Genomic DNA, 27,423 nt, shown 5'->3' with positions numbered 1-27,423 from the left:
TCAATCACCCAGTGTCCAGAGTTCATCTCCTGCCTCTGGCTTGCCCATACTACCATCTCCATTGCCCGCTTGCCGCCTTTCCAGATCAAGCACCTTTCTGCTTTCTCCACTCTGACTCTCATGCTTAATAGGAGCTATCCCCAAAAATCTCTTTATTCACCTTCTTCATATCCCTTCTCAAAGCTCTGTTTGCTGTGACACTTAAAAGACTAGCCTTGGCTGTAGGTGTGCTGGGACTGTGCCTGTCCTCTTATTCTCTGCCAGTCAACACCTATCCTTCATGACATATTTAGATTGTAAACTTTTGAAGAGCATGGATGTTTAAAAATATCTGCCATTATGGATTCCTAATCATAAAATTAGCAAATGTTATTAATAATTGTTTTACTTGAGCAACAAGTTTGTCACAGTGAAAGGATCATCCTTGCTTGATATCTCATTTTACATTCTCTAGTTTTCATTCCCAGTCTATCTGAAGGGACATTAAAGTCTTCTATTCAAAATACTATCAGTACAAGTGAACAAAAGGCAGCAAATATTCTGTCAGAAACCAGTATACGGAAAAAACATACTTAAATAAATCTTGTTTTTATCTATTATTCAGCTGTCATCTAATAACAAATTATATTCAGTCCCCTCCCTTGTTTTAAATACATATTGATTGGATTTAAACTCTAAACTTCAGAGTGAGTTATATCTGGTCGTTGCTAAACTGCTCTGTTCACTAGGAAGAAAACCCCAACACCTATTACACTGCATTAATTAAGACAAGCGTCAGCTTTATGTACCATTATTTGCTTCTGCCACGTCTCTATGGTATAAATATTGAACAGTCGTACCTCCTGAATACTGTACGATCCTTTCTGAATTCCAAATGATTACATAAATTTTAGGAAACATTTATTTGTCATTATTATCCTTAGACACTTACTGTAATTAGACATTAGGGTTGAGATATCAGCCTGGATTTGAAACTGTACAGTAAGTATTTTTCTAAATTCAAATATAATCCATGGAAATCTAAAAGCCCTGGCTGAATGATAATCATACAGAACCCCAGGATATTCCACTAGCTTATTGGTGTTCACTAGGTGCAATCTTAGAAATGCACTTGGATAATAGAATGGATGAATATATAACAAAGACTGCCAATGGATTTTATAAAACACCCTCATAGTATCAGCTGAGGTATAAATATGTATTATAAATAATATACCTATAAAACCAGGTGTAACAGTATTTGTATATTTACAAATTATCAAAAGTAAAAACTACCAGAGTGGCCATTTTGAATAAGACTGCATTAAACTGTAAGTACTGTGACTGTGAGTAAGAAGTGAATGCATGTATGATGCCAAGTTCGGTCTCTGGACATGTGCTGCATTACAGGCTTGCATTGGCTTGTCAAGGACGACTTGGTCATGCAATACTTTTCATTTCAAATTCATAGCACCTACTTCGTATCCTGTGGCTGAAGATGCTATGTGAAAATACAGCAGTATTATCTGTGAGCTTCTTAGTATCCTGCTAAAGAACCACTTTTCCCATTTTACAGCAAGGAAAATAGAGTCTCTGAAAAACTACAATACTTTCCCAAAGAGAATATGAGAATGGCCATACTGGGACTATGCCCTTGGGGAACAGTGTAAGAAGAAAAGCATGGAGCAATACTTCCCAGGAGCAGTTGTATCAGGGTTGAGCAATTGGAAGTTAGGAAGAGACAGAAGTAGTGATTTTGTATTTTATAGCCTTCAATGGATTTTCCTTCCATTAATTTCTCCAAGTGACTTTGGTAACCATGAAAATGTTGAGCCTCCACTGCATCTTGCCAAACTGCATCTTGCAACAAGAGCAGAATAATATGCTGTGTTGAAGAGCTACCCCCCTTGTGTTTTGAGTCTGTCACCTGGTAGTTTAATCAGCTTTTTCCTAAGTTCTGATACTAAAATATCCTAATGGTGGGGGGCAGACACCTTTTGGCTAATTCTTGTTTTTAGCAAGTTCCCGTGTTTACTGGACTGAGCTTTGGAGAGATAGTGCTGTCTCTTTCACCAGAAAGTGTAAAAGGCAGATCCATATTTGTTTAACATATGGTGTATTAGTATTAGGCAGGCTGCAAGAAAGGGCCACATGCCGAAATTCGTTAGGTTATGCCTTCATCACTGTATCACGCGCAAATTAGCGCTTGTCTAATTCTCCGGTCTTGTCTCCTGTTTCCTTTTCAGACCCTCTTTGTCAGATGCCACACTAATTCTTTTGTTTCATTCTACTATTCTCTTTGTTTGTGTACCCTTATGCATTATAAATACCACCAAATTTGATCAATATCCTTTGTTATACTACTTCCAATTGATGTTTACACACTTATCTTCCCATCTGCATATGTGATACCCCAAACTAAACTCTCAGCAAAAATTGTTGAAGTGAAAATACGTACAACCCAATGTTTCATCACTGTTTACTGCTGCAATCAGCAGATTCTTCCTCATCTTTTCTGTATGTTTATATTGCAGGATTACTGAAGCACAGGCTCATGCTTTTCTGTAAATCTCCTGGTAGACCAATGATGTTACATAAAGTATATCAAAAAAGGCAGTAGCTAATTTAAAATGTTATTTTCAACTCCAGAATGTTTGATAACTGCATTGATCTGAATTAATGGAACAAAATGAAAGTGAGCACATGTAGGCTTTGTGTTTTTTTCTCATTGGATGCATGTTCACAGGAAGCTCCTACTAGTCTTGTGAATGGTGAGAGTAGAGTCTGTCTCACAAAGTGCTTCATTTCAGCCTGTTTCATCTGCATGAAGATCTTGATAGGAAGTTTTCCAAAAGAGCAAATGGTGGAGCCCAATAATGGGGTTTATTCTCCTCCCGTTTCAGCTCTGACACCTGAGAGCTTAAAGCAAGAAAAGATTAATCTAAGAAAAGAGCATGGATGTATCGCCTAGTTAGGGGACCACAGCCTTCCCCTTAAGTAAGTAACACTGTGCTTTGCTTGAAATGATGTCCCTTTTTCTGTTTAAGCAAGAGCCCATTGTTTGCCACACATAGCGCTGACGTGTTTACCATTTCTACAGGTCCCTCTTGTCTCATGTTAAGTGAGATCTGAGATCAATAGTGGCTCTGCAATTATTTGCCCATTGATAAAGCCTTCGTTTCTTAAATGAAGTACATTTATCTGTGTCCTGACAGTGATAAGAGAGCAGTACCAGTCAGCCGCTGCCTATTCCAGCATTTAGCTCTGCAGGCAGACAAGTGCCTGGACATGGGTCAAATGATGTCTAACTTTCTTCCTATTGGCATTTCACTTTACAAACTGCTCTGATGGGAGGCTTGACAAATCATCCTTGCTGAGTTCAGATAATAAAAACTAGCAGGACAAATGGGAAGTTTTGGTAAAGAGAAAACAACAGCTGATTTCAGGTTAAGTGACCAGCCTATAAAGATAATGGACGCCAAAAAGAAAAGAGATCTGTTGCATCAGAAGATGATAGAAAGTATACCATATAAGACACTCATTTGCTTCTTAAAGCATTATTTAAAATCAGTCATTTAGCAAATTTAATTGATGAAAAGTTGATCTAAGCATTATTTTGTGATAGGACAAAAACCAAAGAAGCAGTGAGACAAATTTTGGTCACAGTAAAACCAGTGGGAAACTTTTTGGCTTTAGTGAGGCCAAGATTTCCCCCTGGAAGAGTATACCAATCTATATTTGCTCCAGAATCAGAGAATTTTAATAACTGTTAACTATCAAGCTTTTTTGCTGCTAAAATACATGTATTCTTCTCTGCAAGCTGGAATGCATGGGCCAGAGGGTTATTTTTGATTTTTTTTTTAATTGTTCATCTATTTGTAACTTAGTTTGTACTGTGTGCTACAGATAAGCAGTCTGTAGCTAGCACTTGCTGTTTTTAGATGATTGCTGTCACTGGGTAGCTGATCACCATTTCTGTATATGCTGATTATTATTAAATAGGTGTTAGAGAGCTGACAGTGTCATACACTGGATTCTGCAGAGGGCTGGACTAGGCCTCCTCTTGCAAGACCTGTCGACTCCAAAGGGAGCAGACAGCTTTGGGCTGTCTACCAGATCCAAATCTTTAAGCAGAAATATTCAGAAAGAATGTAATGCAATTAATAAGGTATGTATTTTTAAAGAGGTGTCATCATATTGAAACAGGATAATTTTTTAACAAATTAAAAATTATTTTGGGCAATACAAGCCCTGCTGATTGTGTGGTTTTATAAACCTAGCTTTTCTGTTCTCTGTTATATGAAAACCTACCAAGAAAATCAAGGGAATCCCCCTCTCCATTGACTTGAGAGGGGATCTAGGGTAGCAGCTTGTCCTCAGTGCTCAATGGCACTGTCAAATACAAGAAGTGTGAACAAAGTAGAAGACAAAAATAATTTCCCCAGCTATAATCAGATGTTCAAAGCAAAAATACTCAGACATGTATGATGAAATTTAGTCACTGTCTCCTTTTAAAAAACATTAATCAACAGCACAGAGGAGCTTTTCAAATTTCTAATCCTAATTTAGGACAAAATAATAAAAAGAGAATTTTCAAACTAATGTCAAATTCAGTAACGAAAATTCAAAAAAGCTAATAAACTGACACATTGTCTTCTTCTACATGCAGTATATCTTGATTCAAAACAGCAATTAGTAATGACAAAGAAACATTTTTTACTTATTTTTAGGTCTATTTTTTGATAATGTGTACTGTGGACTATGTTGACCATGCACTATAGAAAAGTTAGTTTTATTGCTCTGGGATTAGGGTAAAGAAATTGCTATTACCTTCAGTTCGGCTAGCCTTGGGAAAGTCAGATATGTTTATTCTCATTTAGTTGGAAATTTGATAAACTGATAAAATTTGATAAATACCTATACAGCTCTCTGAAAGGCAGCTTTCTTAGAAAAGATATGCTCTTTTCATGGTTTGGAGATGAGTTCATAAATGTAAAACCTGCAGAACTAGCATAAAAAGTAGGGCTAACACTCAAGTCTCAAAGATTTCTTCCTTCCTTCCCAGTTTTGCAATGTGTGCCTGGTCACTAACCTTTCATCAATTGTACAGTTATAACTGCTGAATCGTCATGGCTCTGTCTTGTTTCTTTCTGCTTGAAAATAGCCTGCCAAATGCAAGTAAGAGGTCAGGAAAATCCAGTTTTTGTGTATCTCTTGAGCTGCTGAATTTTTTATCTGTAGGACCTTCATATTGTGAAAAAACCTTGGCTGGTATACCCAAGTTAAACTGTGGTTTGGTGTCCACATTAATTAGTTTCACTTCAGCCCTTTCCTTACTTGGAATTAAGGGGAGAGTGCCTTTATCACAGGAATGATGCTCCCACAAAACAGGCATATTGTGGGGTTTGCAATTATGATGTAGCCCTCAACAAAAGAAAGGTTGGTAGAGATCATTGCTATCAGAACTGATGTCCTGATTTACCTTACAGCAAGCTAATACCTCAAGATAATTGAAATCGAGATTGATAACAGAAATTGCTATTTCTAAGCCATCTAAATGGAAGATTTCTTTCAAGTGAATCATGCTGGTGGAGGGACTGCTCCTTTGCAATGAGATGCTTTTGAGAACTGAGTCCAGTTCCTTTTCAAATATATTGTTCAATCAGCATCAAATATATCATTCAATCAGCATCTAGTGTATCATTTCCAGCCAAGATGGATCTTGGATGCAAGAATTCAGTCATGTCTGTCAGAGATCAAGTTGGGGAAGAAGTGACTAGAAGACAGGTTAGCAATCATATCATCATATGGTATGATTATCATATCATAACCACATCCAGCCAAAGCTGTGAAGGGCAGTTATGATCACAAGCCCTGTTTCTATTTGCTTGCCTGTGATCCTGGGTGTCAGTCAGATTGGCTGATTTGCATAATGTTGTTCTGGTGTGTCGTGAGAGAGGAAAGCAACATATTCATTTATGTGCAGAGAAGAGGTACACAGCTGGAGGACTCACTCATTGGAAGATTGCGAGTCTCTAAAAGAATCCTGCTGGATTAGTATAATATGTTGCTCTGTAGATCATGTAAGTGGATGGCTATCAGAGTAATGTGATAGAATTTAAATTTAGTCCAAACTTGCTGTGCTTGACAGAATAATTGATTGACTGCTGATGGTGCAGTGAAGTTGTGAAGGAGGGGGTCTCTGCTGGTGATTTAATGTCATTTTGAAACAAGACTCTTGTTAGTCTGAAACTGAGCTGTACCCCAATCATGGTCAAGACCGTCATCCCCAGTGTGATTGTGAGATTGTGCTGGTTGTAAGAACTGATTTGTTCCCTGTTGACTCTCACCCTGTAGGAGCACAAGAGCGAAGGACTGATTCAGCTGAACTGATTATCTGCTGAGAACAATAGTTCAGGTGTGATGGGCTCATCATTGCCAGAGACAGGCAGTGACTATTGCCAGGACTGTGCTGATGGCATAAGGAACCACTTATGGTGGACAGACAGACAGTCACTTATCTATGAAAATCCACAGTCATGAAAGGGGACTCTCTTATGTACAGAGAGGTAAGAACTGCCTGGCTGTAAAAAAACCTGAATTTTTATAACTGATGGAGGAAATTTAAAAGTTACCTAATTCTAAATATATTAATACTAGAAAGAAATAAACTAAGGAAATGTCACACTGTCTAAGAAATTAGTTACCAAAGTATTCTGTCTTATCCAATAATCGCTGAGTCAGCTGCATCATTATGCACTTGGCAGTGTTGGTCAGATGGGCACAGACAGACTAGACAACCACTGGAAAAAGGTCCTGAACTCATGTGCCTGGACGGTATCACTCATTAGTGTGGAGTCGGTGTGACTGCAGAAAGAGTTGTGCACTGCTAGCCATGAAGACTACAATACAAATGCATCTGTCTAAACTTCAACAGCCTCTTCTTTAATGTTGCTATCAATCAAAAGCGTTTTCTTGTACAAACCCTTTGGAACCTCTGACGAGTAAATAACTAACAATTTACCTCTCATATTTAAAATCTAGCAAGCAAGACTGATATGATTTAATTGTATTTTGAAAAATTGTACGTATGTGCTTTGGGTTTTGAACATTATTTTACTCTTAGTTTACTAGGCTAATCACTTCTGACATGTTGGAAAAAAGACAAAGACAAAGTTCTTTGCCTTCAAGGAGATTGCAATCTTGTGAAGATACAGACTATACAGTACAGCCATGAACAACGAACAGCCTTAGAAGGCAGCCTCATAGTTGCACAGTTATAAAAAACTAACAGCCTTCTTAATAAATTAATTCTGTGACTTATTGACTTCGCATTGCCTTTGAGAGGTTTTATATAAGACATTATATATATATATATACACACTATATATATGTATGTGTGTATATAGATAGATAGATAGTATGTATGTACTATACAATAGTATAAGGTTTTTGGTTAACATGGTGGCATGAACATCCTTAGAAATGTAAAAAGTCTGGTATGTCTTGAAGTGCTTTTTATTTCATTAAACATTATAGGGCCAGATTTTCAATAAGAGCCAGCTCAGGTTTTTGAAAAATTTGTTTTGATTAAATGATGTATTTTTGGCCTTAAGACCAGTTTTCTATTGAGATGCCTAACAGATGTAGATATGTGGCAAATGTGCCTAGATACTTAGGTACAATAATTGCTCCCAGTTATTTCAGTAGGAGTTTGATGCTTAGTTAGTTTTGACAATCTTGTTGGATGTCTGCCAGCATTGTTAGGCACTTCCATGTCTTTAAAAACCTGACTCTTAAACAGTTGAAGGATGTGAGCAGTCATACTAACTTAAGTCAGACTATTCATTCATATGTTTGGGAACAAACTTCTGTGCTTTGCTGGAAAGGGTTTCCATGTTTTTCATTTCAGTTTTGTCATGATTCTCATTAAATATTAGCCTTAGTTCTGCGGGTCAAGTGATAATATCTTTACATTCTACTCTTTGCAGCATAACATCTAGCTTTGGCTATTAGCAGATTGAATTATGCAGTATGCTAAATATTGAATTAATCTGTTTCAAAGGTGTTGAACCTTTCTTAGCTATATCATTTCTGTATGCAAGTGACTTGCCTACAAGCCTCCTATTAGGAGCAGAATTAGCTCTTTTTGCAGTGGCATAAACGAGATGAGAATGGGATAACCTGGCTTGGTACAAGCTTGCAACGTATACTTGCCCAACTCCTTTTGAAGTTGAGCACATCACCTTGCAGAATTAGGATAAGAGCTAAAGGAAGAATACTTTTATTTCATTTAGAAATTATGTTGAGGAAAGTCATCAAATATAAGCGCCACCTAAATGTGAGCATTTTCCAGATGCACTACCCTTATTCAGCTAATTTAAAATATCCCTGAAGTGACAGGAATTCTCTAAATATTTTATCAGAGAAAGGCTACAAGGCTCTTCAGACATTTCTGTACCCCTGTCCAATGACTGGAAGACCTACTTGTTAGGAATTAAGAAATATGAATTCTTGTTTTTCATCAAATTAATTCATAAAACATTATAATTTCTGCAACAGATGGTTTGCTTTTCCATCTCTGATTCTAAGACACGGGAAGAGGCAAAACCCTGAATACAAAAGGTTAATAGTTACCAGATAAATCCATCATGTCTTCCTGGGATTTGGAATGTACATGGTTCATTAAAATTAATGCTTTTAACTTTGTTTTAATTTTTTAAATACTTCTTATTTATTTCTACATGTCATATATTACTAAGTATCTCTTTTTAATGCTACCTACATTTAAAAAGACCTTCATCTAAAGTTTTCCAAAACAGGTTCAAATTCTGTAAACACTATATACAAGGACATATTTAAGACAATAACTGACAATTTACAATACAACCAAAACATTTTGCTGCTTTTAGTTTAAATGAAATTGTACTATACGAATGTATTTGTAGAATTTTATTCCTTTACAGAAGAATTTTTTTTAAACTGAAAATTAAAGAAAAGCTTTACTATATGTCACCAATGCTGATATTTCTTTCATTGCTGTTCTTGGCTCAACAGTTCAGTCTCTGCACACAAAATACCTTTTGAGTAAAAATGGAGTTTTAGCTATGTAGGGGTGGCTGAATCTGATCTTATTTATGATTTTAAGTCTCTTCTTTCAACTGTGTGCCAGTAAATAAAAATTCACTTGGCCAAAGTTTATTTAAACCAGCTTTATTAAATCAACAGAGTGCAAACCTAAAACAGAAGACAGACAGAAAAATCTGTTCCTATGAAGTCAATAGGAATCCATCTCCTTAATCCCTTTTCTATTCCTGGTGTTGGTGATTTTTCTTGACTGATTCATTGGAAGGTTCTGATTTAACTAATTTGTCCTGCATAGGTATCTTTCCCATTCTGAGTCATTTCCACTAGTACAAAACAACCTCCATTTAAAGGTTATTTCCTAGCTAGACCTGTCACAAAACTATTACCATTAATTTGCACTTTAACAGTGCCTTTCATTGTTTGTTAAAAACTATTAGTTACTTTCCTGATTTATGTGTTGCAATGTGACAGCAATATGCTAACAAGATTGTTTATACTTACCATTAAAATACATTTAAAAAAATAGGTATATTTCACCCATATCCCATCTCCATCTGCTCTATGTGACTACATTCAATATCATAGAAAATATGCCATTCTATATTTTCACTATCCTCTAGAATTTATAATAGAATTTTATCTGTGTTCTGGGATATTCAAAAAGCGCATACAGACAGCATATAAAAATTCCAAAGGTTTTAGGAATCATTTCCATAGAATTCCACTTTTAATCCTGCTACACAATTTTCCTGCAAATGATATTTAAAAGATAATCCTCAGATTACTATGAACCTCATAAAATATATTTCAAAGTTGTATTTTGTTTTTTCCAAGAAAATAAATAAAAACAGAAGATTTTATAACAAATAATACCAATATCAGTAGTAAGTAGTGTATGAAGAGTAGAATTTACCTACCTAAACTAAACAGCACCAAGAATTTGAGACATACAAATTCTCGTAGATCAAACTGTAGGGAACGAAGCTTTGCTACTAGTTCTTGTGCATGGCTCATAAGATTGTTGAGGGTGGCTCCAGCTTGAGATGCTATTACTGAATAATCCACCTGTAAAAGAGAATTATATTTCTGTATGATTATCAGACCCACAGAATCTCTTTAGAATGTGCCAAGCAATCCCATATAACTGGGATACTCCTGGATAAAAGTATCACTCTCAATTTAATGATGTCATCAGGTCAAGATGATTTTATATACAAACCTATTTTAGCACAACAGTACACACTGAAAATATTATTAAACCATATATCTTAATGGTATGTCACATCACTGTGAATGCTTGTTTGTCTGCATTAGCTTTTTTTAGAAGCATTATATATGACTACTGCTTATGACACCGGTAGCGGTGTCCTGTATCAGTTTGTTTTATTCACTCGGTGTCTCTTGTTCTCATTGTAATTGTAGGATCCTGTGGAGGGAAACTGATGAAGTGGGCTTCATGCCTACACTGGCTGTATTAGTCCAGAGGGATATAATGGTATTCATGGGAAATGATCCAGCATCCACAACTTGGCCAGAAACATCTGTTCAAGCCCAGAAACATCTGTGTGTTCCCACAGGAAACAGAGGTATTGTGAGGATGGCTTCTTTTCTCCTTGGCTACACAAAATCTGGTTATTTGCTGGAGTTAGTTCTGACGGACTTGGTCTGGGAATTCCTCCTCCATGAACAAAGGAGGAGCAGTAGGAGCTGTACGCAGGTCAGCTGCAGGCACAACGTCCCATTCAACAGCCGCAGTGAACGAAGCAGCTTTGTGATTTCAGGAACTGGTTCAGCTGAGATGCCCTGTTCTCACCAGACCATTAGATGTCCCGTGTGCCTCTGAAGCGCTGCTGCCCTGGGGAACAGCCAGGGCACTGCTTGCTTCCATGGCAGATTGCTCCTGGCCAACTAACACTAAGCAGATTATTGGCAGGTTTCAAAAATGTCCTTCTTGCCTGGCTGCTCTAGTATTTGCAAAGCTTTTCCATTTTAGGAACCTTCATAACAACATGGAAATTGGTAACCATACTTCATATAATCATATAAAATGATTACATAAACTATGCCTGGCTCTAAACTGAGACCAAGCACAGTGGTAAGTGCACACTTGGGTTAATGATGTGTTTAAAGGTATCACTGCTCTAATCCTGTCTTTGAGGCCTCCCATAATAAAGAAGTTAATAAAGAATGGTCAGGTAACACAAATATAGACACATACTGCAAAATTTTATATTTCTGTCACTAATCTCTTAAAATCTAATTTTTAAAATAATTGTTAAGGAACATTGTATTTTGAAACACCCTTTTTTGATCTTAAAACTATTGAACTGATTTTGCCCAAGCATAAACAAGAGTAAAACAAGAAGAAAAATCCTGACTTTAAACCTGTCAACATTTCAACCAGGAAAGATAGATTAGTGATTGCAAGGAACTAAAATAAATTCTCCTAGTGATAACCTTAATATAATCAATAGGTTACTGACTTTAAATAAGATGCTTTATTTATATGTCACTTAGCACTCCCAAGACATTGATTGAAGGCAACTGCGCAAGAAAAATGAAGTTACACTTTTTGTGTGGATATTAAGAATAACACTGCCCCAATTCTGCAGAGCACTTAGATCTGTGCTTACGTTTTAATGAAGTCAAGTGATTATGCTTAAGTATTCTGTGAGACAGGTTTTATTGCCCTCTTTTACACCTGGAAAAACTGAAGCAGTGACATTAAATTACTTACTCAGGGCCAAAGAAATATGTGACAAAACTAAGATGTAGTCTGTAGGACTCCCAGCCATACTTTCTTTCATAAACTAGTTAATCGAGTTAATTTGGTATTTATCTCTCTCTCTCTCTCTCTACATATATATCTAAGAATATATATACTTACATAAATAAGTAAAAAATAGTAACACACCCCAAATACTTTCTATTGGAAGAGCGCTTTAATACGATGACATGATTTAACTACTTCTTATTGAGAAGCTGTTCACATACAAGAGTCAACTCATTCACAACTTAATTTCCCTTTTGTAACTGTAATGCTTTGTTAAGGGGAAAAAACCTCAAAAATCCCTCACTGAGCTGCCAGTTTGTGGGGGGATATGCTATTCACTTCATAATAATAAGTTAAGATATTTGGATGTCAAGAACATGACTGGCCTTACTGCAGCGATTATACCATAATGGAAAAACCCAGAAGGTGTCTGGATCTCCCACCATCCCTCTACTGGAGAGCTCTCAGGCAACCTGCTACTCTTTCAGGTGCATTTAATATTTGCAGCACCAGCAAATTTGTCTGGGAGGCAAGTCCTCATCTGCCACTCACCAAGAGCAGGCTGTATTAAATTTTTATATTTATTGACATTTCATTACCATAATTGACTGCAGTTGGTTCTCTAGTAGAAGGCACAGGGCTGCCTCCTAAGCAGGAGAATTGGTCCCTTGAGTAGGATTTGCAATTAAAAACAATGCCGAATGGATTTTTTTTTTATTGTGTAAATATGATGAGTTGAATTTTCAGCTTTAACTAGAGAATACAGGGTGTACAGAAGCCTTTTTCAAGAGTGAGCAAAATTATGAGTCAGTGGAAAGATGACCCCCAAAGGTGTCAATCAGTTTATACAAAATCAACTGTGCATGAAAAAGCCTCAGTTAATGTCTATTCTGAAAAAGTGGTTACATTAAACAGTGTGCTGTCCTGCTTGCTTGGTCCTGTGCACAGAAATTGATACTAAAAGGTGCAATAATTTGTTTGCCTCCAACTCATGATTAAAAATGCTTTTAAAAAGCAAAGCTCAAAACAGCCTGAATCTTCAACATAAATTGCATACCGAAATCATAGCATTTACCTAATATTGCACCATGAATTTCATTTGGTAAAACCAAACCCACAACTGAAAAAAATGATGATTTTTGTTTCACAATTAATAGTATGACATTGTACAGTCGGTTTTGATTTTGAAGATGGTATGTTGACTGACATTTTTGAAACAGAAGCTTCAGTGAAGCTTCCACATTACCTAATTCAAAAGTAAAATGTTGGGCATTAAGCTATGCCTGCACAGTCAAATAGAGGTGTGAATTCCTCAGGTACCAGCACACAGGGTCTTGTGTGATGAATATGGTAATACTGAAGAAATATTAATAGAAGTTTAATTGGGTTAGTTTGGTACCAAAGCAGCGTAGACAGAACAGCACTGAATAATTTGCCCTGCTGCTTGTTCTAGGGATTGTGATTGTACTTCTGGTGCTTAAACATGCTTGTTTAATATCAGTACAGCTATTGCTATATATGCTATATTGCTGGCTGTGCTGTGGCTATATCATTTGCTAACTGCAGTGTCTAACTCTAAAATTAGATACTGAAAACCTCCACCTTGCTGCCACCTAACTTAATGGTTTAGGTCCTCACAGCTCCACCTTCAGCCAGCAATTTGGGTGCCAAACTGTCTACCTCTAGGCATGCCCAGAACTACCTGAGTCGTGACGGTGATAAACCAGCACGTCCAGCCCATGCCACAGATCTTTTGAGATTTTTGGACTGAATGACTTTCATCTACTTAAGCCAGCAAACATACAAAAGGAGGGAACTCTTCAGCAGCCCAATGGCTGAGATATGGGAAACCTGAGGTCAAAGCTCCTGTCCAGACAGAGCATGAAATAAATAAGGCTATAGCCTGGAAATTAGGGCACCTTTCTGAAAGTGAGAAATATCAAGTCTTGGGTAAATCTGGCACATGTTGCATATATCTTCTGATCATGAGTATCGGTCAAAAAGGGAGAGGGGAGACCTCCTTTGGCTTGGTTTGTTGAGAAAGTTAGTACTTAATGCTAGGAGATGATTTTCAGCTCTGAATGCCAAGTAGATAAATGTGCTTAACTCCCTTGTACAGACAGCCTTCATTCCATACCTCTCTCAGCATTTCTGATGGCTCTTACAGGTCCCTCCGGTTTGCGCACATCTCGCTGCCCCAGGCACTGCACAGGTGACGCCTGTGGCCGGATGGGGCTGCCGGCTGGCGGGTGTCTGAGATCCCACCCCGCCATCCCAGCTCTCCAGGCCCTCACGGTCCACCCGTCACAAAAACGTAGGCAATATCAGCAAAGGAAAAACAGAAAAGCTGAGAGCAAGAGAGTGATAACTTAAATGGGACTGCAGGCACTGAAGTATTGAATATTTTTTCTAAATCTTTTTCTTGATACAGTCAAAACTTACTTCATACAATTAAAAGCCCAAATCCCTATCACGTCAATGAAAGCAAAGTTAAGTTGGTGCTGAGTGTTTATGAAACCTTTACTTAAAAACAATACATTGTAGTAAAGTATTTGAAGTTTAGTAGCATTTAGAAAGTCAGCTATCAATAATTCAAATAAGAATAATATTGAATAATTTTCTAGCTGATTAGCAGAGTTGTAAGATAGATGGAAGTGACTGATTCTGCAGTTATTTTTCTCCCATGAAGGTCTCACTTAGGATAGTGAGATATTATCTGAGGCAGATCAAAAGATAAAACTTCTTTACAACATGAAACTATATCCTGGGCTAGATCAATGCTGAAGCTGAAGGCCAGGAATGCAGGGAGCACTTGTACTTTTTTGTTTTGCATATGATATTTCACAGTAATGAACTGTTCTTGAAGGCAGATCCCTGGTGGAGTCAGGTGGTGGCACAGATGCCTCTGATATTGACTCCTTCTCTCTATGCCCACAAAATAGAGCCTAAAATGTAATGGCAGAATCAGGTTCCTTCCTTCTCCTAAAATTAAACTGTATTTAAATTCTGGAATATGACAGTGGGAGGCAGAGGATGTCATGTGGAAGTGTTGTGTGGACCTGTACCATCCCTTCTCAATGCCTCAGCAAGCCTGCAACAGTCTCCAGAAGAGACGACTAGAGTGATTTTACTTGATAACGCCTGTTACCAGGGACTCCCTGTCACTGAATGATGTTCTGTTCACCCAGAACCAGGAATTATTTCATTAAGGAATAAAGCTACAGCCATGGGTTTTATTTACAACACAGTACCTGTACAGGTACTGGCTGCCAACACTGTGTCCCCACCTCTCTCCCTCCTCCGGTGACAAACCCGTCCCAAAGCCTGAGGAGTATCTGTCCCCGGTTTCGAAGCCTTGGCCCTGCAGGGGGACTGTGAGCTGGTTCTGGTTCGTGGCTATGTGGGCAGATGAGCTTTTCCTGCAGAAGGGAGTGTTGAGCATAATATATAGCAAGCAGGTTAATTTACTATCACAACCATAGTTACTCTTCAATGGCCTCCTGAGGTAAGGGAGAATATATATATTTTACTGGCAGCTACACTGGTTATTAAACTCATTTGGAGTTTTTCATGTAAAACTCTCATTAAAAACTTTTAAAACAATATTTGCATTCTGTTTCTAAGCAAATGAACACTGAAGAAACACTTTGAAGAGGTGCCTACATGTTAAAAATTGAGGAGGGCTCAGCATGGACAAAACCAGGAGATATGCTTTTATCAGCTCTGGATGTATTAATTAAAATTGTGATGACTTACACAGTGTAAGATGCTTGTCATTTTAACATGATACACAATAATAGAAGATAATGAATTAAGTTGCCAGTGGACCTTTCCCCTAGGATGATGCTATTGTGCTTGCTAATTAGTTATAATATGCAAATAGTAGCATTCCAAAGTACTGTATTTACTTTGTCTTAGTTTCAAAATGACTAGTACATCAAGACATGAATAATTTTATGCCCTATATTTGACCATATATGTATTAATTTATGGTAGTTATATTTATGTTATAAAACACATTAAGAAAAGTATCATTAAGCTTCATGCAGATAGCTATTTTAATCAGTAACATAAAATTTCCTACTCTAGTAATGATGAATATCAGGTCCTTCAAATTATTAATGTGAAGATATTAAAGTAACATGCAGAACCTAACTAACCTACAGAACAGCCGAGTCCATCTCTTTACCGAAGTGTTGCCGTGCGCTTCATGCTTTTTATATAGAGATGATCTGGAATCACTGCTGAGTCTGAATATCCATAAGCCTCATTGAAAATTAGACCCATCACTGGAAATTTTGTTGTGAATATTTAGGTAGCATCACTAGGGCTGTGCTAACTCAGTCTGTTTCTTCAGGAGGAGAGAAAGCCAGTGCTTTTAACCCCTTAATTGCATTTTCCCTTTTACTTTCTTATCTTATGTAAAACTCTGTTCTGCTATTTTGAATCCATTTCCATCAATGGAAGATCGGACATGCTCACTGTGGAGCCCATCAGTATCACTGTGTCAGTGGGACAGGCTGATGTGGTGCTTCCTTCCTTGAGATGGGGCTCTGAGCGACTTTTCTCTCATGTTGGCCCACAAACTTAAAATCAAATATGGGACTTTACAAAGAGATATGGATTTATATGGAGGAACCAGTTCCCTAATATGGGACCTGTATGGAGGAGTGGCAGTCTCGAAGAAACACGGCCAGTCTCCAGGCAAATAGCTTTTGTTCTCCTCATGGGAGCAATGTGTACAGATTACCAAAGAAAAGCGTCTCCTATGAACGCAGCAGAGTTAGCTAGTGGGAAATGGAACAGTTTTGATGTGCAGTGCTTCATGTTGGGTGTCCTCTCCATGACAATTTTATTGGAATTGGAATTTTAGACTTAAAGTCAAAATCGTAGTGTTACGATAGTTTCATGACAACATAGCAAGAGTGTCTAAGAAAATGCAAATTGGGACCAGTTTGTTCACAGGTGTCTAGAGTTACCTGAAAGGCTCAAAAGGTTTAGTGACTCTTTGGGCAAACTTGAATTGGGCACTTTATGATTAAGACTGTATTCTGATAAATTTTACCTAATTTAGCTGAGAACAGCTGGTTCAGCCTGAAAAAGCAGATAGCGTATCTTCATAAGACGTGAGACACTCTTAACAACCAACACAACCTTGTTTTCTTTTCCTTTAGGCAGAAGCCATTAGAGCAATGAATTGGGCAGGATTGGATACAAGACAACAAATACTACCCTGAACAGCAAAATAATGATGGCTTGGCCTTGTCTGATCTTGAATCAAATCCTGCTCGTTTGCCTGTAAGAACTGTTTGTTCGTAAGAACTTCTGGATTTGGCCCCTAAATGCTGATACCATTTTTAGCCTACTACAAGTCTGAAGCTTCACTGACTTCAATCACAAACTTAAAGAAAAAGCAAAGAAGAAGCATCATTTTGTTATTACAAATTCTTTTGGCATTTGTTGGTCTGGTACTGTATTTCAGTGTGCTGATAGAAAAAGCTAACATGATTACTACCTGTTTCCTTTACATATAAATCAAAGAGATGGTAATTTTTTTTAAGTTCTACTGTGGTTCCCTGGCTGCAGGAATCATTTGAAAACTAATTTCTTTTCAGACTGAAAAAGTGATTACGCATGCACACACACGCACACACACACATATATAAAATAATGACTACTTGAGAACATAAGGAGTAAGTAATAGCTTTCCATTAGCTATCTATTAGCTTATCATACCTATAAATACTATATGTATTTTTATTCATTTCTTAAGATGAAAGAAAAGCCAGTTTGCTTATCCTTTCTTTGCCAGCTCCTTTCTCTTGTCCTGAGAAACTCCTTCCTCTGGTAACTTTCTCTACAGCAGTACTACTTCTGCAGGGGTGATCTTTCTTTTCAATGCCCTCATCAGTAGCCCACATTTTGAAAGTTCAGCTGCCTCCTGAGAACCTTTTCAGCAGCAAGGCAATCTCCTTGAGCTTACAAATTGGTTCCCTAGAGAAGCAGATTCTCCACAGGCCCAAGCCAATACAGCTAAGTTGGGACAGCAGGAGCTTTCTTTGCAAATGGGTAAGTCTAACAGAGATATTTTTGCCGCAGAAAAATCCCCAAACAAAGCCCTTATGCCATACATTGACATCTTTTAATAAGGTACAGCTGAAAAAGCTGCAAAGTCTAGAAACAAGCCACTAAATTCAAAATTTTAAGTTGCTTCAAAATACAACACTATTGAGATCTGAGTTCTCTCTCATGCTCTTTGATGCTACTCTAGAACACAAAGCCAGGTGCAAGATATATCTGTGTGATGGCTGCCAATCATTCAGTAGGTTGAACAGTCTCGAAGAAGTTTGAGATTTAGGCATATATTTGGACAGTCTTTTTATCTGAATGGCTTTGACCAAACTCAGCAGAGTGCAGATTTGGCAACAGCAATGAGCAGAGTATAGGTATGAACAAAATGAGCAGCTTGTGTCTGGGCAGCCAAGGCTATAATTTATATGTTATGTGTTGACTGCTGCAAGAAAATTCATGAAAAATGATATTCTGTACCAAACTTAAGTATCTATCCTGCGTGCTCTGGACCTTGGAATTTGGCAGCATATTGCTGGTGCAGAAGATACAACAGAAAAGTGCTCAAGTTGGAAGAATTAAAGTCCTATAATTAGAAATGGTCTGTTAAAATTACATGCCACATGCCAAGCCTATGAAACCTGGCATGTGAAAGGCATATTGGCAATGATTTACAATTAACTACTACATTGCAAATCACTCCTTAGCCATTTTCTATTATGAAATTTGGAGAGCTGTAAAATGCATTTGTGCTACTTTATTTCGTTTTGAAATGGTAATTACTACTGCTGAGGGGCAATACTTAGTGCAGAAAATGAAGTGTGCAGCACAGAGAGAAACTTGTTTCTGAGGAACTGCTGAGGAATCGTAATGATTTGAGAAAAGTGCTTTCTTGAAACATATACACACAAAGGAGCTTCTTTTATGAAACTCCAACCAAACAAATAACAAAATAAAATAAAACACAGTCTTTGTGTGCAAGGGCCAATGCTTGCTTCTTTGTTGCTGACTACACTTTTTTCCCATCAAAGTAGGTACAGTGGATTGACACTGGGAAAAACTCATAAGCCAATGGCTTGAGGGAAATGCAGAGGTATGGTAGTGATAGGAATGCCTGGAGGTAATGGGTTTGAGCCAGTGTGTTTGAAAATTATTCAGTATGCTTTTACTAGCCCATTTTAGGTACCTGGTATAGAACTGAAAATGGTATGGCCCCAGAGAACTAGATGAAGTTTGACTTTTATATCTCAGGAGCAGAGGCTGTGCACTTTAAGTGGAGAAAGCAGTTACATTCTAATTACAGCTTCTTCCTTGATTGTGATTGTAAAAAGGCCTGTGTTTATGGGTAGCTTTTACGGAGGGACATATTAAGGAAAGCAAGAAAGAAGGCTTCTAAGGTCTTAAATTTGCTAACTTGTGATGATAATCATCAATTCTCAGGTAATAAAGTAGGCTATCCAGCTCAGGTCCTCAGTTTGAAGTTAATATGTTCGAAAGCCAGATGATTGACTGTAATTTCGCTCATAGTGCTTTGCTGGTAGCAATAAATAAAAACATCTACAGCACTTTTCATCAGAAGTGTCAGAGTGCTTTCCAAACCTTAATCAATTAATTTTTATGAGATGGAGACCTAGTTGTTTCTCTTTCCTTACTTGAGGAACTGAGAAGATCAGGGCAGCTACCGGTAAGCGTGCAGCATTTAGTGCAATAGCAAACACTGGTAATACCTCGGTCTGGAACTCTGGATTTCCAGAATTATTTTACAGTCAATACAGAGCAGACAGACACAGGCATAATTCCTCCTTCATAAATACATTTGAACTGCCCTTGTGTCTTAGAAGGACAACTGACTGAATTGATGCAGCCAAAAAGGTCCAATCTGATACTCGGGGAAAGGAAGCAGATGTATCGGATTGATTTGGCTAAACAGGTAACTCATGACAGAGCTACAATGCGAAAAGGCAGTATAGATCAGGTGGAAGCAGGGATTGCCTCTGAAGGAGTAATTTAGAAGCATTGCCCAGGCATGTAGGGGTAAGGTTAAAAAAGCCAAAGTTCAGCTAGAGTTGAGACTTGCGAGGGATGTCAAATGCAACAAAAAGAGCTTTACCACATTATTACTAGTTAGGGGATGAGCAAGGAAAACATGAGACTGCTGCTGAATGGGGCTGATGATTTACTGGCAGCAAACAGACAAGGCTGAGGTAATCTGTGTCTTCTTTGCCTTAGTCTTCACTAACAAGGTCTCCCAGATAGTGTTCAAGGAGGCAGGGAGTGATGAGCAGTAGGTGAGGATTGAGCCAGGGATGACTTGAGAGAACTCGACCCAGTAGAAGCCCACGGGATCGGAGCGGCTGCATCCGAGGGTGCTGTGAGAACCATTTATGTCCTTGCAAGGCTGCTCGCTATCATTATTTGAAAGGTCATGGAGACGAGGGAAGTCCCCGATGACTGTGGAAAAGCAAATGTTGCTCTGATCTTCAAAAAAAGGCTATGAGGATGATTTGGGGAACTACAGGCCAGACAGCCTCACTGTGATCTCTGGGAAAATCCTGGAGCAAGTCATCTGGGAACACATCTGGGCTTATGGTCTGGATGGGTGGACAACCAGATGGATGAAAAAAATGGGTGGATGGCTGGGGTTAGAGATTAGTGGTTAATGGGTCATGCTCTATCTGGAAGCCAGTAACAAGTGGAGTACTGCAGGTGTCTGTACTAGGACCTGCCCTGTTTAACTCCGTTATCAATGACCTGGAGGAGGCAATGGAGCACACACTCATTAAGTTTACAAATGACACCAAATGGGTGGGGGGGGGGTGGAGAGGGGCAGTCATCCAGGGCTGCCATCCTGAAGGACCTAGACATACTGGAGGAATGGACTAACAGGGACATTATGAAATTCAACAGGACATATGTCAAGTCCTGCACATGGGAAGGAATAAACCCTTGAAATGATACAGCCTGGGGGCAGGCTGGCTGGGGAGCAGCTGTGCTGAAAGGAACCTGGGGGTCTTGGCAGACAGCAAGCACAGCATGGGCCAGCAATGTGCCCTGGCAGCAGAGAAGGCCAAGAGTATCCTAGGCTGTATTAACGGGATCACAGCCAGTAGATGGAGGGAAGTGATTACCCCTCTCTACTCTGCACAAGTTAGACTGCATCTAGATACTGTGTCCAGTTTTGGGCCCCCAATACATGAAAGACATAGATAACCTGGAGTGCATCAGCAGAGAGTCACCAAGACACTCAGGGGCTGGAGCACTTGCCTTATGTGCAGAGGGTGAGAGAAAGGGGCTTGTTCAACTTGGAGGAGAGACAACTTTAGAGGGGGCCTAACAGCAGCCCCCCAGTACCTATAGGGTGGAAGATGGATCCAGGCTCTTCACACTGGAGGATGAGAGACACCACACGTAAGTTGAAACAAGGGAGGCTCAGATTGCATCTGAGGAAAAATTTCCTCCCTGTGAGGACAGTCAGACAGTGGAGTAGGAAGCCCACAGAGACTGTGCAGTTTCCATCCCTGGAGATGTTCAAGACTTGACTGGATAAAGCCCTGAGCTGGTTTGAGCAGGGGGATGGACTACAAGACCCCCTGAGGTCCCCTGCAGCCTGGATTATTCTGTGATTCAAAGAGCTGTGGCTCCGGTAAGTCTAGATATTTTAAACATTCTGCTTAGCTCACCTTGCTTCGTCCACCTTAAAAAAAAGAGATTCTTCAGTGAATGATTTTCACTCCTGAAAATCACTTAAACAAGTGGTGCTTTAAAGTAAAGGTGTGTGAATGACAAATGGCATACAACTCATGTACTGGCAGAGGAGCAGCATTTCTGTAACACCTCAGCCACCAGGAGTCTTTCACTGGCTACGTATGTTGTGCTCACTCCAATGAGAGCAGGCACAGTTAGCACCCACTTCCGTAAGCAATATGTCTTTTAATCTCAGTTGATAGTTATCAGAGATGAATGAAATCATGGCTGGAACCCGCCAGCTGTTTGCTACAGTGGCATTATCCGCAGATTTTAGACTCTTTCCAATTTTAAAAACAGCAGCCAGAAATTGCATATTTCCTTCCGTTATGGTGTCTCCCTATTCCCCTGTTAGCGAGAGCGATATAAGAAGGAGTCCGTCCACAAGGAAAGGGACCGACTGTAGTGTTTCTGTTTGGTGTTCTTGTAACGTGGCCCCTGTTCTCCTAGCAGCCTACATGCAAGGAGGAAAGTTCAATAGACAACGGGAGACTGAGGTGCTGGCACCAACTTCAGAATGACAAATGCTGGCATAGGTAGAAGTGAAATTGGGTTGAAAGGAGGACGTATTAAACCTACTTGACAAATATGGGGCCAAACCAGTCCAATCAGTCCAAAAGCAGATGCAATCAGTCCAATATAGTCAGGTTTTAATTTAGTTTGAGACTATAATTTTTCCTGGAAATCTAAAATTTCCAAATCGAGCTGATGATTTTTAAACAGAGTATTTAATAAGCATCCTGCTACCTGTTGTCCAACAACTGTTTTTTTTCCAAGTAAAGGTAAAGGTGGGTAATGTAGTAAGAATTAGTACTGTGGAAAAATGGGGACAATGGCTAGCTTTTAAAGATATTTAGAGGTCAATTGATTTCAGAGGGACTTAGGCACTCAGAATTTTTAAAAACTAGCTTGTCATGAAACAAATGAGACATTAATTTGGCAGTTCTTCAGGACCAGAAAACTGTGAATATACTCAGAGCTTTATAAACAAAGGAATCAGCCAAGCACTCTGTGTGGTAAATAAAATAATTGCTAGTACAATTGTCCTTGTTTTGCAAATGAAACAGAAAAGGGATCAGTAATTTTCTCAACAATACCAGCCTAAATCAAAAGTAATGTAACTAATTTCAGCTAATATAATCAGGGAGAACAACTTTATCTCAGAGAGGTTAGTGACTTTCCACAAGATGTGCAGGAATCAGCTTCACAGCTAGAATTTGAATTTTCCCACCTCTATTCTTGGATGACTGGACCAGTTCTCTCTTTCACTATACAACTATTAATCATAAATGCAAACTGTTATTTTTCTTTCTTTTCTGATTCTTATAAACACTTCTGAGTGTTGAGAAATGGCTACAGTCTTGAAATGACTAAAGCTTTAAGGAAATTCTGCAGCATGTAGATGTAAGTGATGTATCTGTATAGTTAGAAAAAGGAATTCTTTCCCATGTGTGTATATAGTGACACAGTTCAGTTTGCAGCTACTTAAATAGCAATGGACCATCATTTGTTTTCACTTTGAATCAGGAATACAATGCACAGGAACACTTTACTTCTCATTGATACCGTGAAGTTTTTTCCATTAAAGTCAGAATAAGAATCTTAGGAATAAGGTTCTCATTTTCACTGTCAAGTCATTTGTACTTTGGAAAGTATGAATGAGACAAAACTTTCTATTTTATTTGGATTTTCTCACAGTTTTCCTGATATTTGCTATATTTTTGCTCTTGTGTTTTGGGTGACCTATGCATCTGATGCCTGGGAAAAATTAGCCCTTGGAAAGCTGTGCAGAAACTGCAGAGCGCATACCCTGAGAGTTCCTGAGACAACACCTGCATTTATATCCCATGGGCTGGATAATTTTCCTGGGATTAGAAGTCTTAGCTTCTGGCTTTGTCTCACACATGTGCGTACTTCTCTAAGAGCAAGATATTTCTGTGGTAATAGCTGCAAGTTATCTAGGTTTCTGATCCAGCTAGTGATTCTTTTGAGTAAACCACAGTTCTGAAGAGAAAATAAACTATAGTTGCTTAGACCTAAAGCATAGGGTTTAGGAGTTTTGCTGTTGTTGTCAGAAACCATTTTAGCCCTAAGGAAATATAACTTCTTGAGAAACACTTCTCATCTACTATTTTTCAATCACTGAAGTATACAAGTATATTTGAAAAGCAAAGTGCTTATGATTATATATGCTTTTACAAGTTCACCTGCAATCAGCAGACTAAGAACAGAGTGCACAAGTCATTTTACCTACATTATTTGTGGAGAATCTCTCAGGACACAGGAGTGCTGCTGACCTGGTTAAACTCCTGCTATTTTGAAAATGATTATTAAAAAGCCATCAATACTGCTTTGAGCCCCCATACTCACTTGTTGCCCGGTAACCAGAAGGATAGAGCCTTCTTTTCCATGTACCACTTGCCGGTAAATGTGATCTAGAATTAAGAGTTCACTCCAGCAGTTCTGAAGCAACTTCATTTGGTCATCAACCTGTAAAGCAAGCATGAACGTTGGTGACATTATTGTGGGAGTAATTCTTACATCACACGACAGAGCCACCGATGGGAACCGGCTAGCATGCCTCTGTCTTCAAGTGTCTGGTTAATGTTATGAGAACAGAAATGCTATCAAAAAGTCTTAGTTCACAGAATTGCTATTCTCAGCTAAATAAATAGGCCACTGCCAAAACCATTATCTATAAAATGCATAGAATATTTACAACTGATTGCATTCTAGGAAAGCAGAATTATGGCATTGTTATGCAAAGTAATAATAATAGATTATGTAAGACATTTACAAAATGCTCATGGAATGTGGTGTTATTCTTATCCAAAAGCAATAATAGCAGAAACAATGCTAATGTGAACATCTTCATATTCCCCATCCTTGGACCTTAGCTTCTGGCAACAGTGAGGAACCTGCAGATTTCAAGAGCGCTACTGCTGCAACAGGGCCAAATCAGAGGTAATTCCCTTGCAAAGGGATAAAGTGAAGAGACAGGTAAACACTCTAATAATGGTTCTGATACTCTGAAAAATGAAGAAAACTTCTTCAGAAACAGAAGCTGGGTAGCTTCAGGTGTTACAGGTAAGGGAAGAAAGCGATGTGCACGAGGCAGTGAGAAACCTGCATAGATAGCAATTGCTGAACAGATTCAAAATGTCTGTAACCTAGGAGATATACAAAAGAAACTAAAAAGAAAACATTTAAAGTGAAGACTTGCCTAAAATTTCAGAGAGAAAGAACTACTAAAATAGTCATTCAGGTGTTCTAATTTCAATCAGTTTAGAAGTAGTTTTGGCAATGCACAGGAAACCACATTATAGACAACAATCTTGCATGAACTGGATTAGATAGTGCAATAGGTCTTTTCAAATGTTATCATCTATGATCTAATGAATTTTTGAGGTTTATCCTTGCAAACTTGTTTTCTGGTTGTATGATGTGCTTATGCAGAGAAAGCAGTAATATTTGTTAGCAATAGATTTTGTGGTGCTGTCTATGAAAGTCACCCAGTATTTCCTAACTGTTTTCAGTCACTTGCCATACAGCTCAAATTTTAACAGCTTAAACATCCAAGTCTCTGTCTACTTCCCTTATTAGTCCTAACTTCCCTTCTCCCTGCCCACAATCCCTCTCCCAACTATTCTTGTCCCAGTTTTTGCCCCTTCAGCATCTGTCCCAAATTATTTCCCCTCTTTGGACTGTATAAGGGAATGAGATGAGGAAAGAATCAATAGAGAAAGTGAGCAGATTAGCACAAAGCCAATGGGGAGAAAAGGGTAGAAGAACCTGTGTATGGCTGAGCACGTCCCCCTCCAAAAGCCTGGACTAGCGCCCAAGACTCTTGCTTTCTCCTGCTCCACAACTGCAGCAGTTACCTCTTCTGGGAAAATGCATGTCCCATCCTCTCCACTGCTGGCCTACCTAGAGGATGATATCATTTGCTGCTTTTTTTTCAGTTTGCTCTTAAAAAAAAGGGGAGGAAATTATATCTGAATACCTATGCTAAAGGAACATTTTAAGGTTGCAAAATCAAGCGCTACAAAATTATTTAATGCTTGTGTTATCTGTGCTAATCTTAGCCTCAATCTGCATTTGTGTTATACTAGAGATTTTAATACATAGACACAAAGGGGGGGGGCTGAATTACTATTGTGTAACAATCTCAGTTCTGATATTTCAAAATTTTTGCATGCTTTGGCTTTGCAGTATTAAGAATAATCTTTTAACATAATTGCTGTTCTGCTTACATTCACAGTTAATACATGTATACTCAGATATCACCCACGAGCCACATCTCCATTGGCAATAGAGACAGAGGAGAGAAAGAGGTGTGGACTCTCTAGATGGATATATTACTAAGTCAGAGTAAAGCTAGTGCTATCACAAACTCAGCCTTGCTCTGTCCCCATGCTGTCTATGCCCATGATAATTCATTTCTGTTCAGATCACAGAGCAAGGCTGAGTCTATATTAAAAAAAAATCTCTCTTCCTCTGCCCACAACATGTATTTGACTACAAAACCATTTCAACCAAGTGACTTTTTAGCTCAAGAGAGGACTGTAAATTACTACAGTGATACACTCCCCACCAAAACATGGGCCAAATTTAAAATACAAGGAATCTGAAATTTACAGATCAGAGTACTCTTGCTTTTTACCTGAAACTGCTTTATGATCATTTTCTCCTCTGTACAACAAGATGTTACAAAAATCATATAAATCATGCTAGCACAACAGTTTCATACAAAACTAGCATTTCACGCAGAAGTGCCACAGCTTACATCTGAACAAAACAAGTTGTGAGATGGTTTAAACATTCAACATCCGTGCGGTAACAACTGATACCTGAATAAGAGGTCAAGCATTTGATTATATTATAAATGACATATTTCCAGCTAACCCATCTGTCTCAGCCACAGGCAGCAACTTTTGAAAACAAACTGCATTTTACAGGTCTGGCTTTCTGAAGGCCCCAACAGCAGCTACCCTGCAATCAAAGCTTACCTCCCAAGCTTTATCATATCATTACCAAGCCAGTGCTGTGAGAGCAGTATGAGACGGCCAAAACACACAAAAAAAGTGTTTTGCACATAATCTGTTCCTGCTGTTCTACAAGGCTCGTACAACTAGCAACAGCACTAGTGGTTCACAAAATGTGCTTCTTCACATTTACTGTAATTTAACCAGTTAAAGCCCATAAAATGGATAGCATAAAAAGCAAAATAAATATCTACAATGCAATATTGGCTTGAGAGGACTATTGGATCCATCTGCTTTTGCCAGGTTAAGAAAGGTGGTAGGGCAGCAGAATGCTTCCCAGTTTGCACTATGAAGAAACAGAGATGACTTTAAGGAGAGTCATGTATTACTAAAATGTAGGGCAAGTGATCAGTTACAGACTACTTCTAAAAGGTATGTAAATGATGAAAAACACATATGGTACCTCTACTAATGCATACTAAATGGAAAATTGAAAAACAGAAAATAAACCACTTTTGAATAAAAATGGTAACAACACTTAATATGTTAGAATGAGATGGTTAACTTTATGAGGTGGATATAGTCCAACCAGAACATAAACACCTTCATGTTTCCACGGGTACCTGAATAAATGAGTCATAGAAACATATTATCTGGCATAACCAAACTCAACCTCTGGCCAAAACAAGTATGTGCCTTAAACTGATCCTCAAAGGCAAAGAGGCGTAAGCTTTGATGGCCACAGCGGAAAGTGAATTCTGGAGAGGAAAGTCCTCTACAGAAAAA

General features: G+C 38.5%; 1 protein-coding gene across 1 annotated transcript in view; it reads right to left on the bottom strand.

Annotated features, from left to right (window-relative positions):
• NR5A2 (nuclear receptor subfamily 5 group A member 2) overlaps nt 1-27,423 on the bottom strand; it is a 91,475-nt gene that overhangs the window by 21,829 nt on the left and 42,223 nt on the right. Inside the window, exons 5-6 of the mRNA XM_067300445.1 lie at nt 24,023-24,142; nt 9,984-10,131 (exon numbers count right to left, since the gene is read on the bottom strand). Of these exons, the coding sequence (XP_067156546.1) occupies nt 9,984-10,131; nt 24,023-24,142 (268 nt within the window). The remainder of the gene's footprint in view (nt 1-9,983; nt 10,132-24,022; nt 24,143-27,423) is intronic.

This window comes from Apteryx mantelli, chromosome 8, assembly GCF_036417845.1.
Source record: "Apteryx mantelli isolate bAptMan1 chromosome 8, bAptMan1.hap1, whole genome shotgun sequence".
Lineage (NCBI taxonomy): Eukaryota > Metazoa > Chordata > Aves > Apterygiformes > Apterygidae > Apteryx > Apteryx mantelli.
The sequence above is the reverse complement of the archived record's forward strand: the minus strand, read 5'-3'. Positions and strand labels throughout refer to the sequence as shown.